This window comes from Bos mutus, chromosome 27, assembly GCF_027580195.1.
Source record: "Bos mutus isolate GX-2022 chromosome 27, NWIPB_WYAK_1.1, whole genome shotgun sequence".
NCBI lineage: Eukaryota > Metazoa > Chordata > Mammalia > Artiodactyla > Bovidae > Bos > Bos mutus.
This window is the reverse complement of record NC_091643.1, coordinates 8,664,526-8,680,079: the sequence shown is the minus strand read 5'-3', so window position 1 is coordinate 8,680,079 and position 15,554 is coordinate 8,664,526. Positions and strand designations below refer to the sequence as shown.

At 41.8% G+C, this 15,554-nt stretch overlaps 1 protein-coding gene across 3 annotated transcripts in view; it reads right to left on the bottom strand.

The window, feature by feature from the left end:
• Positions 1–15,554, bottom strand: part of KAT6A (lysine acetyltransferase 6A) — a 108,781-nt gene that overhangs the window by 53,263 nt on the left and 39,964 nt on the right. For all 3 annotated transcript variants that reach the window (XM_070364192.1, XM_070364193.1, XM_070364194.1), the window contains exon 3: positions 661–769. In XM_070364192.1, the coding sequence (XP_070220293.1) occupies positions 661–769 (109 nt within the window). The remainder of the gene's footprint in view (positions 1–660; positions 770–15,554) is intronic.

Genomic DNA, 15,554 nt, shown 5'->3' with positions numbered 1-15,554 from the left:
AAGCACGTAGTGTTTTCTGCTTTCTGGACTAAATCCTGTTTGTTACTGGTATAAAACACTGAATATTAAGCCAATGATCAAAACTACTACAAAGCTTCATTAATTTTTACAATGTAGACAGAGAATATCTCTGAAATTAACAAATTAGGAGACTCTTTGAAAAATCTTTTTTAGAGCCCCAAATTTCACACAGCTCACTAAACTGCAGTCAACACTCTGTTTCTCAATGTGACATATGTAAGTTTATGTAAAAAAAAAAAAAAAAACCAAATCTGTTATCATCCTGGTTCTATTCACGAAGGCTGAGGCATAAATCAAGGGTGAGTAGTGATTATTAAAGAAACCAGCAATAACTTCCAACTGACTGCTATGATCTGAACAGATGCTTGACAGTGAAATATAAAGACTAACAGAAATAAAAAGAAGTCTATGGAAAACTTCTTATTGAAAAAACAGCTACTAAGACCTGATCTAAGTTAACTGAATCAAACATTTCAATTACACATTTAAACTCCTCCCTCATCTAGAAGCTCATGTCAGGTCCCTAAAACCAGAATCAAATGTAAATGTTACTCTCTTAAGGACCAAGCGGGCAATTCCCAGTTAAACATACTCTTGCCGGACAAACCCTGGGAGCCACACACACAGAGGGTCACCTACCGCTGTTGCCGCAGTCCGCACAGGAGATGAGTTCCTCTGGCTTCTTTTCTCGGTTTTGCTCTTTTGTGCCAAGACAGAAACTACAGATGGGGATGGGTTCAGCAACCGGCTGCAAAGAAAAACACAATTCACTCAGTACTGGGGCTTTTCTTTAGTGTTGATATAAAGACAGTAGAAGTACAATTTAAATTCCTTTAAGAGTTGCATATAACTGTGGGACAGATGTATAGCCCTCCGAAATTTCAAACTCACAAAGTAGATGGGTTTTTACCAAGCCTGCTTTGGCTACATCTTTACAAATGGTCCTGACACTGGCAACTTTGGTCTAAAAACTCATACCCCAATCAGGTGGTCACTTAGAAACTAAATGACACAATATGGGTTAAGCAAAGCATATTGACTACCTAAGAATGAAAAATCCAACTAAATTAACTACAAGAAATCATAGTATTAGCTTTTACAAGGCATGTAATATAAGAGAAAAATAATAACAATCATAATGAAAAGCAAAAGTCATTAGTGCAACAAGACAGAGCTCTGTGCAAATGGGAAAAATAAATTCCAGTAGTGGTCTGGAAGCCACGGGCTGAATGAGCAAGACAACACGTATTAAGTGCCGGTACTTAATACATGGTGTTATGGTAATCTAAGAAGCTTCTCCAAGGACAACAGATAGTAACTGTTAAAAGCAGGTTTAAACCTCGGTCTCTAGGTTCCTCCACAGCAGTGGATGGAGAGAAGGGCAATACAGGTAGAGCAAACAAGGTGAGCTGTGGTGCACAGGCTGCCAAGGCTAGTACTTTAAAGACAGTTTCTGTGGTAAGCGGGGGTGGGGGCGTGGGGGGACGAGAGAGGGAGACTAGATCAGTTCTTTAAGATTGCCACTGAATGTCTTATAAAGAAGTTGGACTTCACCCTGCAGAAAAGAAGAACAATAGTTACTGAACCAACAGATGATCGATCACCTGTACTTGAGAAAAAAACCCCAGAGCAATAAAAAAGGCAGACTGGGGAAAAGGGAATGGAAATGCAAAACTAGCTACGGGCTCATAAAACAACCAGCAGTGGAAGTAACAGAAAAGGAATTAAACACGACACGACCCAGCAAGTGAACAACAGCAACTTAAAGGAAAAGGTGGTGACATCATCAGCTATGAAAGCCATCCCCAAGAAGAGTCAGGGGGAAAGGGAAGGGCCGATGAGTCTGGTGAAAGCCATCCCCGAGAAGAGTCAGGGGGAAAGGGAAGGGCCGATGAGTCTGGTGAAAGCCATCCCCGAGAAGAGTCAGGGGGAAAGGGAAGGGCCGATGAGTCTGGTGAAAGCCATCCCCGAGAAGAGTCAGGAGGAAAGAGCCGATGAGTCCGGTTTCAGGTGTGTTTCATCGGGACGCACTCTCAGGCACCTCTCAGCTACGCTAAGCAGGGTGCAGGACGGTGACACAAAGCTCCCCAGGTGCTTTCGGTCTACCGGGGAGAGCAGATAAAACGTCTACAGGTATCGTGGCAGACGGACAAGAGTGGGAGACAAAGGACCAGGTGATCAAGCAGGTGCAAGTGGGCCCCGCAAAGGCTTCCTGGAGTTATCTGACAGGCGCAGGCATACCTGAAGGGGATGGTAAAAGAAAACACAGAATCGTAGAGAGTCAGATTTGAGAGGCGGGTGGAATGAGCTTAGTTTGGGTCTTAATAGAGCTTAAAATGCCTATGAAACATCCAAGGAGCAATGTCCCTGGATCTGGAGCTCAAGAGAAAGGTTGATTTGGAAATTAAAATCTAGAAGTCATAGTCAGCCCTCCATATCCCTGGGTTCCACATCCTTGAATTCAACCAACTGTGGATCCAAATCAGTTGAATCTGGAATCCAGAACCCGTAACGCCGTCAGTTGATGGGTTTTCCCATGGAGAACAGGTGGAAAGGAGAGCCAAGAACACCAATATGTAAGGGACTGGCAGAGGAAAAAGCCTGGAAAAGAGATAGACTAGTCAGAGAGCTCAATGGTACATCAATATAAAAACGTCCAAACAAGCAAACTAACAGTACTGCTCAGCCAAGAGATGAAATCAGAGATGAACAGCTGGAAGTTGTCTTTCAACAACTGTGCTGTGGTAAAGACAGCCACATCCTTCCTTTAAAAAGAACCAGGGAAAAACCTGGGAAAGACATTATACAGGAGCAGAAGCTTGAAGTAACCTCTAAGAAGACAGAAGTAAGGTCATGAGGTTTGAGCTTTATGCTGCAGCCTCTCAGGACCACTAGAAGATTTTAACAGAGGAATGATATGAGCGAGATTTGAAGTTTTAAAAAGTCACTGTGTAAGTGGCTGGAAATGGATGGGAAGGAATATGATCTATGTGTGATCCAGGCCATGAGTAACAAGGGCCTGCGTTAAGGCACTGACAAAAGGACTGGAGAAGAGACATAAGAGGAGTATAAAAGGCAGATCTGGCAGGACTGATGGGTAACTGACCAGGGGTAGGAAACAGAGAAGCATGGAAGACCAGAGAGACACCATCAAAGAAGCGAAGAGGCACGCACGCCACAGAAAGGCAGATCTTAACGCACGTTTAACTAACAAATGTTCATATCCAGTACTACACAGAAAAACCCTTACACGTCAGTCAGGAAAGGACAGAAGACGTCAACAGGTGCTTTACAGCAGAAAGTGCATGGGACACAGGGCAGCGCGGCTGTCTCCTCGACCTCACCACGGTACACCCAGGGTTTACAGCAGAAAGTGCATGGGACACAGGGCAGCGCGGCCCGTCTCCTCGACCTCACCACGTTACACCGAGGGTTTACAGCAGAAAGTGCATGGGACACAGGGCAGCGCGGCCCGTCTCCTCGACCTCACCACGTTACACCCAGGGCGCCTCTTCTCTGACCTCACAAGACCAAGCACAAAAATAATAGATATTTTAGCTACCAAAAAAAACGGAACCTGTAGAGAAACACTATTACCAACAGTGATCAGGATATTGTAACTTAACTGATACAATTCCAGGGCTTTTTTTTTTAAATTAAATTTCAGGGTACTTTTTAAGCACAATTTGGGGAAGAGTTATAGTACTTTGAGAATTAGTCATTTCAGCTGATGAACTACAAGCAAAAAAGTGGTTTAAATAAATCATCTAGGTTACAACATAAATCTATGAGGTTTTCTGTGTGGATCAAACAGAAGTGCTAATCAGCTAATTGTCTGGTTTGTTTTGGCACATCCCTAACCGTATCATGGTATGAAAAGGCAAAATGATAGGATACTGAAAGAGAAACTCCCCAGGTCAGTAGGTGCCCAATATGCTACTGAAGATCAGTGGAGAAATAACTCCAGAAAGAATGAAGGGATAGACCCAAAGCAAAAAGAATACCCAGCTGTGGATGTGACTGGTGATAGAAGCAAGGTCCGATGCCGTAAAGAGCAATACTGCATAGGAACCTGGAATGTCAGGTCCATGAATCAAGGCAAATTGGAAGTGGTCAAACAAGAGATGGCAAGAGTGAATGTCGACATTCTAGGAATCAGCGAACTGAAATGGACTGGAATGGGTGAATTTAACTCAGACGACCATTATATCTACTACTGCGGGCAGGAATCCCTCAGAAGAAATGGAGTGGCCATCATGGTCGACAAAAGAGTCCGAAATGCAGTACTTGGATGCAATCTCAAAAACGACAGAATGATCTCTGTTTGTTTCCAAGGCAAACCATTCAATATCACAGTAATCCAAGTCTATGCCCCAACCAGTAACGCTGAAGAAGCTGAAGTTGAACAGTTCTATGAAGACCTACAAGACCTTTTAGAACTAACACCCAAAAAAGATGTCCTTTTCATTATAGGGGACTGGAATGCAAAAGTAGGAAGTCAAGAAACACCTGGAGTAACAGGCAAATTTGGCCTTGGAATACGGAATGAAGCAGGGCAAAGACTAATAGAGTTTTGCCAAGAAAATGCACTGGTCATAACAAACACCCTCTTCCAACAACACAAGAAAAGACTCTACACATGGACATCACCAGATGGTCAACACTGAAATCAGACTGATTATATTCTTTGCAGCCAAAGATGGAGAAGCTCTATACAGTCAGCAAAAACAAGATCAGGAGCTGACTGTGGCTCAGACCATGAACTCCTTATTGCCAAATTCAGACTTAAATTGAAGAAAGTAGGGAAAACCACTAGACCATTCAGGTATGACCTAAATCAAATCCCTTATGATTATATAGTGGAAGTGAGAAATAGATTTAAGGGCCTAGATCTGATAGATAGAGTGCCCGATGAACTATGGAATGAGGTTCGTGACATTGTACAGGAGACAGGGATCAAGACCATCCCCATGGAAAAGAAATGCAAAAAAGCAAAATGGCTGTCTGGGAAGGCCTTACAAATAGCTGTGAAAAGAAGAGAAGCGAAAAGCAAAGGAGAAAAGGAAAGATATAAACATCTGAATGCAGAGTTCCAAAGAATAGCAAGAAGAGATAAGAAAGCCTTCTTCAGCAATCAATGCAAAGAGATAGAGGAAAACAACAGAATGGGAAAGACTAGAGATCTCTTCAAGAAAATCAGAGCTACCAAAGGAATATTTCATGCAAAGACGGGCTCGATAAAGGACAGAAATGGTACAGACCTAACAGAAGGAGATGATATTAAGAAGAGATGGCAAGAATACACTGAAGAACTGTACAAAAAAGATCTTCACAACTCAGATAATCACGATGGTGTGATCACTGACCTAGAGCCAGACATCCTGGAATGTGAAGTCAAGTGGGCCTTAGAAAGCATCACTACGAATAAAGCTAGTGGAGGTGATGGAATTCCAGTGGAGCTATTCCAAATCCTGAAAGATGATGCTGTCAAAGTGCTGCACTCAATATGCCAGCAAATTTGGGAAACTCAGCAGTGGCCACGGGACTGGAAAAGGTCAGTTTTCATTCCAATCCCAAAGAAAGGCAATGCCAAAGAATGCTCAAACTACCGCACAATTGCACTCATCTCACACGCTAGTAAGGTAATGCTCAAAATTCTCCAAGCCAGGCTTCAGCAATATGTGAACTGTGAACTTCCTGATGTTCAAGCTGGTTTTAGAAAAGGCAGAGGAACCAGAGATCAAATTGCCAACATCCGCTGGATCATGGAAAAAGCAAGAGAGTTCCAGAAAAACATCTATTTCTGCTTTATTGACTATGCCAAAGCCTTTGGCTGTGTGGATCACAATAAACTGTGGAAAATTCTGAAAGAGATGGGAATACCAGACCACCTGATCTGCCTCTTGAGAAATCTGTATGCAGGTCAGGAAGCAATAGTTAGAACTGGACATGGAACAACAGACTGGTTCCAAATGTGAAAAGGAGTACGTCAAGGCTGTATATTGTCACCCTGTTTATTTAACTTATATGCAGAGTACATCCTGAGAAATGCTGGACTGGAAGAAACACAAGCTGGAATCAAGATTGCCGGGAGAAATATCAATAACCTCAGATATGCAGATGATACCACCCTTATGGCAGAAAGTGAAGCGGAACTAAGAAGCCTCTTGATGAAAGTGAAAGTGGAGAGTGAAAAAGTTGGCTTAAAGCTCAACATTCAGAAAACAAAGATCATGGCATCCCGTCCCATCACTTCACGGGAAATAGATGGGGAAACAGTGTCAGACTTTATTTTTCTGGGCTCCAAAAGCACTACAGATGGTGACCGCAGCCATGAAATTAAAAGATGCTTACTCCTTGGAAGGAAAGTTATGACCAACCTAGATAGCATATTCAAAAGCAGAGACATTACTTTGCCAAGAAAGGTTCGTCTAGTCAAGGCTATGGTTTTTCCTATGGTCATGTATGGATATGAGAGTTGGACTGTGAAGAAAGCTGAGCGCCAAGAATTGATGCTTTTGAACTGTGGTGTTGGAGAAGACTCTTGAGAGTCCCTTGGACTGCAAGGAGATCCAACCAGTCCATTCTGAAGGAGATCAGCCCTGGGATTTCTTTGGAAGGAATGATGCTGAAGCTGAAACTCCAGTACTTTGGCCACCTCATGCAAAGAGTTGACTCATTGGAAAAGACTCTGATGCTGGGAGGGATTGGGGGCAAGAGGACAAGGGGACAACAGAGGATGAGATGGCTGGATGGCATCACCGACTCGATGGACGTGAGTCTGAGTGAACTCCGGGAGTTGGTGATGGACAGGGAGGCCTGGCGTGCTGCGATTCATGGGGTTGCAAAGAGTCGGACACGACTGAGCGACTGATCTGATCTAACTGTATCATGAAGTGTGAAAAAAATTACAACTCCAGATGATTCTCATTCCCGAAATATGATTGAGTATGAAGATCACTGAGACAGGCTTACACTACATTGTTTGCTCATTTTAAGAGGTGAGCCTGAAATGTACTGGAGTAGTGATGTTCATAACATTTTCCAAGTAATACTCTACCAGCTGATTTCAATTATCCTGTATTATAAAAATAAAATAAGAACAATTGATAATCCAAGAGCAAATCTGTAAAAATATGTATAGACACACAATATGCCAATATAAACCCTGATCCCAGAACTGTCGAAACATAGTCCTTATACCTCATCGTTCTCATATGTCTATAAAGTAAATCTACTCCTACTGCTAATAAAACAAGAGAAAAAAAACTGCAGCAAATGATGCCCCACACCATTAAACACAGAAGCCAGAGTGAGCCCGTAGCTTGGCGCCCACCTCTCATCCAGCCCAAAGACATCCAGTTTCAAGACCTTCTGTGACCTGTACCGCAGCCCCCCCCACACACACACCCACAGGGACTCTCCAACCTCACCTGCTACGGCTCTCTCTCTCACTCTCACACTCTACTCCTTCCTGCTTGCTCTTTCTTTACAAGTCAGATGTTCCAAGAGCTTTGCACCTGCTTTCCTTCTGTCTGGAGAGCACTTTCCTAGATCCTTTAGACCTCTACTCAAAAGTCGCCTTCAGTAAGATTCTCTTTGACCACTCCATCTAACACCTCAAAACAATTTGCCAACCACAAAACGTCATATCTCCCTTCCCTGCTTTATTTTTCCTTCTTAAACTCTTCTCACTAATTGAAGTATTGTATGTGTATCTTACCATTTGTTCCCCCAATGAAATGTAAACTACATGAAAGCTATGATTTCTGTTTGCTGAGGATTATATTCCTAGTACTAAGAACAGTGTCTAGCATATAATATGCATTTAATAAGTGTTGTTCAGTGCATTAGTTAAATTATCCTGAAAAACTGGAAACAATAAGAAAAACAGTATCTTAGAAAGAACAATGGAGAAGGCAATGGCACCCGACTCCAGTACTCTTGACTGGAAAATCCCATGGACAGAGGAGCCTGGTGCGCTGCAGTCCATGGGGTCGCTAGGAGTCAGACATGACTGAGAGACTTCACTTTCACTTTTTACTTTTATGCACTGGAGAAGGAAATGGCAACCCACTCCAGTGTTCTTGCCTGGAGAATCCCAGGGACGGGGAGTCTGGTGGGCTGCCGTCTATGGGGTCGCACAGAGTCGGACACGACTGACGAGACTTAGCAGCAGCAGCAGTGGCAGAAAGAACAATGAGTTGGTAACGAGCCTGACAGAGCTATGTTCAGCTCAATAATAATCTCATAATATAAAAACACTCTGATTATTTAATTTATATGTAGAGTACATCGTGCGAAATGCTGGGTTGGATGAAGCACAAGCTGGAATCAAGATTGCTGGGAGAAATATCAATAACCTCAGATAGGCAGACGATACCACCCTTATGGCAAAAAGTGAAGAAGAACTAAAGAGCCTCTTGATGAAAGTGAAACAGTGAAAAAGTTGGCTTAAAACTTAACATTCAGAAAACGAAGACCATGGCTTCCGATCCCATCACTTCATGGCAAATAGATGGGGAAACAGTGGGAACAGTAAGAGACTTCATTTTGGGGGGCTCCAAAAATCACTGCAGATGGTGACAGCAGCCATGAAATTAAAAGACGCTTGCTCCTTGGAAGAAAACTATGAGCAACCTAGACAGCATACTGAAAAGCAGAGACATTACTTTGCTGACAAAGGTCCGGAAAGCCAAGGCTATGGTTCTTCCTGTGGTCATGTATGGATGTGAGAGCTGGACCATAAAGAAAGCTGAGCGCCAAAGAATTGATGCTTTTGAACTGTGGTGTTGGAGAAGACTCTTGAGAGTCCCTTGGACAGCAAGGAGATCCAACCAGTCCATCCTAAAGGAAATCAGTTCTGAATGTTCATTGGAAGGACTGATACTGAAGCTGAAACTCCAATACTTTGGCCACCTGATGCGAAGAACTGACTCATTGGAAAAGACCCTAATGCTGGGAAAGACTGAAGGCAGGAGGAGAAGGGGATGACAGAGGATGAGATGGTTGGATAGCATCACCAACTCGATGGACGTGACTTTGATCAAGCTCCTGGAGTTGGCGATGGACAGGGAGGCCTGGCGTGCTGCAGTCCATGGGGTCTCAAAGAGTCAGACACGACTGAGCAACTGAACTGAACTACTGTTTCCAAGTGATTACATGGTCTCAATAACTAAATAAGATTTCTGCCACAGCAACCCACTGCTATTCAACTTCTCAAAAGCAGGGGGAGGTTTGTGGCCGGAGGCCTTTAGATTGCACTGTGTCAAGGAGTGACACAGGCTGCCTAAGCTCCATGTTGAGATACCCACAACAACCACTAGATGGCAGCATTGAGACAAATACGCAGCAGAGGTTCTGGTAAGTCGGCCGAAGGCTGCGGAGCATTTGGACTTGGGTTTTGGGATATAACTTTGGAAAAAAAGGACAGCAAAAATTTTGCCCAGTGATCTCTATTACATGAGACTAAAACATGAAAAAAAAATAAATTTTGGACACAATCATCTAGAAAATCTTAAATGTAACATTTTCTAGGTGCTGAAAATACATCATCTGTTATTCCCATCTTTATTAAAGTACAATTTTAGTTTTTCCCACACTTGACTTTAATTTTTTAATACCACTATATACTTGTCTTTGTCTCTATGTTCTCATATCTTCTGAGGACCTCAAATCTATCTTTATGTCGTCTCTGTTTCGAAACACTGACATAAAGGATAATCAAGAATCTGTTTTAATTATTTCTTTCAAAACTGAACTGAATGATAAATTCTAGAACTGTGACCACCAGAATTTTCAAGGACAAAACTGCATTTGTAAACTTAGATTTATGATTTCAGAAACCTTTAAGTGATCATGTCACAGACTCTGAGATAATAAAGCTTTGTGACTTCTTAAAAGTTACAAATTCTCATTTTATGACCACTAGAAATCATTAAGACAAGTTAGCAGAGCCAATATTAAGAGTATGAAAGAAATACATAATTCATATAATTCCTTGAATTACTCAAACATGCACTAAGCAGTAATAATAGTTATATTGTTCTTCCTTAGACTTAAATACAAACTATCTATAAAGCTCTATAAAAACAGATTTTAAGATGATGAAAAGCTTCTGGAAATGATAGCAGCAATGGCTTCAAAACACTGTGAATATACTCAATGCCACTGAATTGTACACTAAAAAGTGTTTTATATTTTTATGTAAATTCTACCATAATAAAAAAATGAACAAAAAAAAATCAGTGGTATAGATGTTTCATATTCTCACAAGTCAGATAACTAAAGTAGGAAGGTCAAAATCGATGAAGGTGAGAAGCGACCACTATCCTCTGTCCTCATCTCGAAAACCTGTGTCTTTTGACTGTTCCTTAGAGCACAGAAATTAGACTTGGAGATACAGTTTTAATACTCCCCAAAATGAAAATGTTTTTAATCACTAATAACAAATTCTGGTAACTGAATTTAACCATGAGCCATTTTATTCTCATTGTACCTACCCTGAAGCTGGCTACCTTTTAATCGAATTACATGAAGACATCTCACCCTTAATGCCTTAAAGTTTTTCTTGTAAAACAAGTCTAAGCATGAAGATGATTTAAGTAATAAGGCCAAAACTGATGAAGATGAGAAGAAACTACTATAACCTGCAATCAAGCACCACTCAGTCTCGAGCAGAAACCTCTTTCCGACCGCTGCGTATCTGACCCAGCTGGGTTCTGAACCACCACAAGCTGCCCTCAAATCCAGCCCCGAAACTTCCCTTCCTTGTATTTAACTTCTCCTCAAGCTGTGGGCCTCACCTACCTCTTTGAATTCTTCTAGTGGTTCAGAGCTATCTGTTTATCCTGTCTCTTTCTTCTCCTGCAATTACAATCAAGTAAAGTAAATTTAACTGCCAATTAACTTTCTTACATAGATATTTATTTCACACAACTTGAAACTTAAATAATTTTCAGCAGAGATATAATTTATTAGTTGATAACATGTACTGCTAAAGTATTGTTATGTATAATAAAGCGAAAAGAATGGCTTTGCTATATACATTAATAATAAAGTACCCAAAGGATAAAGAAGAGGTAAGTCTTAGCTTGGAAAAGAGGAAAACTGACTACTCTTAGGTACAGTATAGTGAAGGGAAGCAAAATGTTGCTCAGTGACCAAGAGCACAGCGAAAACAAATATTGCTAGGTTTTCAAAATACTATACAAAGAATAAAATGTCTTATAAAGGCTACTGTTTGGTAAGTACTGTAATATAAAATAAAATTTGATAAGATAAGAGAATCAGGACTCACATTTTCAAAGCACTTACAAATGTCAGTAAATAGAAAACAAAACCCATACAAAATAATTAGAAACCAATTAAACTGGTTTCAATTTTCACATTAACCACTTAACACACATACACACACAAAACTCTAAAGCAAGCTCTCTGAGAGAATGATTGCATGATTCGTTATTTCCAATACTAGAAGGGAAGCAAAGTGGCCCGTAAGAAAGAGTTCACTTTAGGGAATGTTGGGAGGCACTGTACTCTGTGGAGAAGGCTGGACATTCTAACTTACGCTATCCTCTTCCAGCTGGGCGAGCCCTCCTCTCGGCCTAGCCCAGCTCTTCACGACCAATGGCCTCAGGCGAGCTCATGTTTCTCCCAAAGCCTTCCCAACAGTTTGGAATTCAACCTGTCTCCATCTTTTCCAGAAAGACAACCCTAGTGTTAGTAGTTCAGTTGTACCCGACTCTTTGTAACCCCAGTGGACTGCAGCCTGCCAGGCTCCTCTGTCCATGGGATTCTCCAGACAAGACTGGGCTCCCATTTACTCCTCCAGGGAGAAAGACAACCCTAGGTAAGCAGCAATTACCCTAGAACTCTTAATTCATGTCTTAAGTGCCTTGCACACAGTATGTACTAAATAAGCATTTATTGAAATTAAAACACAACGAAATTTTGCTTAGCTCCAAACAGGTTTATCAGTTACTTACTCAAAGCCCTCCAAGAATCAATAACCTTCAGGGGAGATATACTTGGGCAGGATTTAATCCCTTCAAATTCTTCAGCACCCCGTATGCTATTAAGTACTCTATGGTTGCTTATTAAACATTTTTTCAGGACAATCTTTTCCTTAAATGTATACAGTTGTAAAAGAAACACAGTAATAAAACAACATGAATGGCCTGGAAAAGAGTCCATTCTCTACTATTTATAGTCTACAATAAGGTAACCTTGCATAATTCTAATCAGTTCCAACATAACCAATTAGCCATTACAAAGCTTTAATAGGGGTACTAAATTGAGTTCTTTTATAATGATGAGTTCATTCAACGACTTCTACAATTAGATATAATAACAAGATCATTGGGGAAAGAAAATAAGTTAATGATATAATTAGATCAGTAATGATCAATTTCAATTTACACTTTTACTATGTATATAGATTACTGCACATTTAGATGAGAAAGCAATCATCTGTCAAGACAGTATAACAACTTTTTGTTTCTTAATCAGAGGTGATATCAAAAATGATAATATGCATATTTGCTAGATTTAAATTCTACACTAAGAAATCGTAACGAGTTGTCTTTTTTCCCATATTCCCCAGTTATTTGAAAGCTCTGCTTTCTGTTGGTCAGACGTATCAATTTCCTCATTCATCCAAACCCGACACTGCCAAGTTCTGCCTGCCGCTCCCTTCCTCTGTGGCCTTTCCTTCCTACTTCTGTTTCTTTTATACACCCAGGGCTCTCCCCTAATTCTGAGTCATGTCACCACTACAATCTTCCGCACAGACTGACCAGTCTTTCTTTGATGTATTTCTGCACACTACTACCAGACCGTCCAGATCGTGGGCGTGTGTGAAGCTGCTCCAGTCGTGTCTGACTCTTTGCAACCCTCTGGACCGTAGCCCACCAGGCTCCTCTCTCCATGGGATTTTCCAGGCAAGAATACTGGAGTGGGCTGCCATGCCCTCCTCCAGGGGATCTTCCAGACCCAGGGATCGACCCAGGGATCGAACCCAAATCTCTTTTGTCTCCTGCATTGGCAGGAAGGTTATTTACCTCTACTGCCACCTGGTTTAATCCTCCTAAAATACTACCATCTTTAACCCAGTTACTTGCCTGGCTCACACTTACACACCCCCTCTGCCAGCTCCTGTCACTGGTATGCCATCCCTCCACCACACACCAAATGCCTTTCTCACACTATCTTCGTCTACTCCCAACTACTCACTTATCTTCAAATGTCATACTCAATGCTCTTTCTCCAGGTTATTTTACCCCATCCCTCAAAGTTCTCTGTATCCCTGCCTCTAAGAATCAACTCAGTAGAGCTCAGGGACAGACTGGGTTCCTTATTTACAGCATCACATTGGCCATGTCACATAACTCTTTGCTGCAAAATGGTACAACATACCTACCTTTCAAGTTACCAAGAAGATTAAATGAGATAAACTTACGAGACTGTAACTCAAACATAAGCACCTAAAACAGCTGATTTCTTATACCCCACTTCAAAACTGTATCTATCCTGCAAAGTTTACCTCTGTTAAGTGACTATTTTTAAGTCAGAGCAAATTTTTGTTCTGACTCCCTCAAAAGGCACAGTGATTAAAATTTTCTATGGACTAACAGACTTTCTATATATGGCATTTATTTGCATGACTGTATTAAGTTTTTTTTTAAGTCTTTCTGCACACACAATTACCCCTTTAAAAAAAAGAACTCTACAGGTACTTGAGTATAAGAGCATTAGCAAAAGAATATTTTCTATGCTAAAAATATACAAAAGCGATGGTTTACAAGGAGAAAGATGTTCAACAAGACTTTTGTGTTCCCTTACATTTTTTAAGAGACATTTATTTGCCAGCATTTATTCTGACCAAACTAAGGTCTAAAATAAGTAACAAATTGGCAAACAGCGTCATTTCCTCAAGTGCGACCCAAAATACTAACTGCCCCGTATCTCACACAACATGCAGTGTACTGCTACTGTCGGTCTGGAACTGGAAGGGCCTTCAAAAACCACTACACATGCACTTTACCAAAAACTAAAAACACTGCCAAAGGCTATACACGACTAGTCAAGTGATTAAAGTTAACACTCAAAGTCAGGTATATATTCTAAATTCAATAACTAGAGTACTAACTCTAGTCAAAAGTTCAACTTAGTGACTCAACCTAAAGATACAATAATTTCGTAAAAAAAGAAAGACCTTACAGATGGAAAGACTGAGTTTCCATCACTGGTGAATAGTAACGGTATCACTAATAATATGATGTGGCAGAATTTAATCTTACACACTTAAAACGGAAGCTGACCAAGGGTCCTCCCCTGCCTTCAACGAGGTGCGTCATCACAGCAACGAGAAATCAATCTCTGGGAACCCCCGGCACCCAGGGGTCAGGACACGGCACTGTCACCGCCGTGGGCCAGGGTTCAAACCCTAGTCAGGGAACAGATCTCGCAAGCGGCACAACAAGGCCAAAACCAAGCTTGTTTAAAAAAGGAAAGCAATCTTTTACCTCTTTTTCCCAATTCCAGAGAATGATTAGGGAGGGTATAAGAAAAACAAAAACGCAGAAGCCAGGGCAGGTCCCTGCTAAAGAGAGCTCTTGTGCTTTAGCATAGCACCTTAGAGTCCTGGTAAACAAGGAAGGCAAACTGCCTGCCTAAGAAACCCAGAGAGAGGGTACTGACAGAGGGTCAAGGAAGCGGAAGGAGGACAGAGTGTGGAGAAGGAGGTGGCCGGGAATAAATTCCAAGAAGCAGGTTGGTCAAAGGACTGTGAAGAACTGTGTAACACTCCATTCTAAGACTGTTTCTATGCTACAACAGAAATCTTCAAACTTGCACTCCACATGAAAAAGAGAAGCGAGCAACTTTTCAGTAATGAAAAAAACAGTGAGGGAACTTCAGTTTGGTTCTTCCCGGAGCAGCACAGAGGGCCACTCAGGGAGCCGCGGCATGACGACAGTGCGACGGCCCAGAGCCCGGCCCGGGGCATCGGGGGACCTGCGCGGCGGGAGGCAGGAGCCGCCGGGGAGACCAGCCTCACTGCTGTGGCTGCAGTAGGAAAGGCTCCCCCACCTACAGGTTCCAGGACCGCCAGAAGGAAGCGAGAATGCTTATTACAACTTGGTTGGCGTCTTCATTTTTAGTTTTAATAGAAAACTTTATCTTCATAAAGTTATCATATCCTTGTTTATAAAGTTAGGTAAGCAAGAGAGAGAAGACAGTAAAATTCCCCCTCCTCTTCCTCTCCGACAATAAGCACTATCCACTGAGCACCCGAAGCGCTGTCATATACACTTTACAGGCACCAACACGTGTAGACCCAACAACCACCCTATGGGGTAGGGACGCTGATCACCGTTTTCCAGATGAGAAAACAGATCCCAGAAAGATTAATGCGGCAGAGCCCAGACAGAAACCTAGGTATGCTGGCCGCAGAGCCTGCGTGCTTCAGTCTGGAACTGTGCAGTTTCTGTTCATACACACTGTTCTCAACTTTTCCTCTATAGACAGTTTAA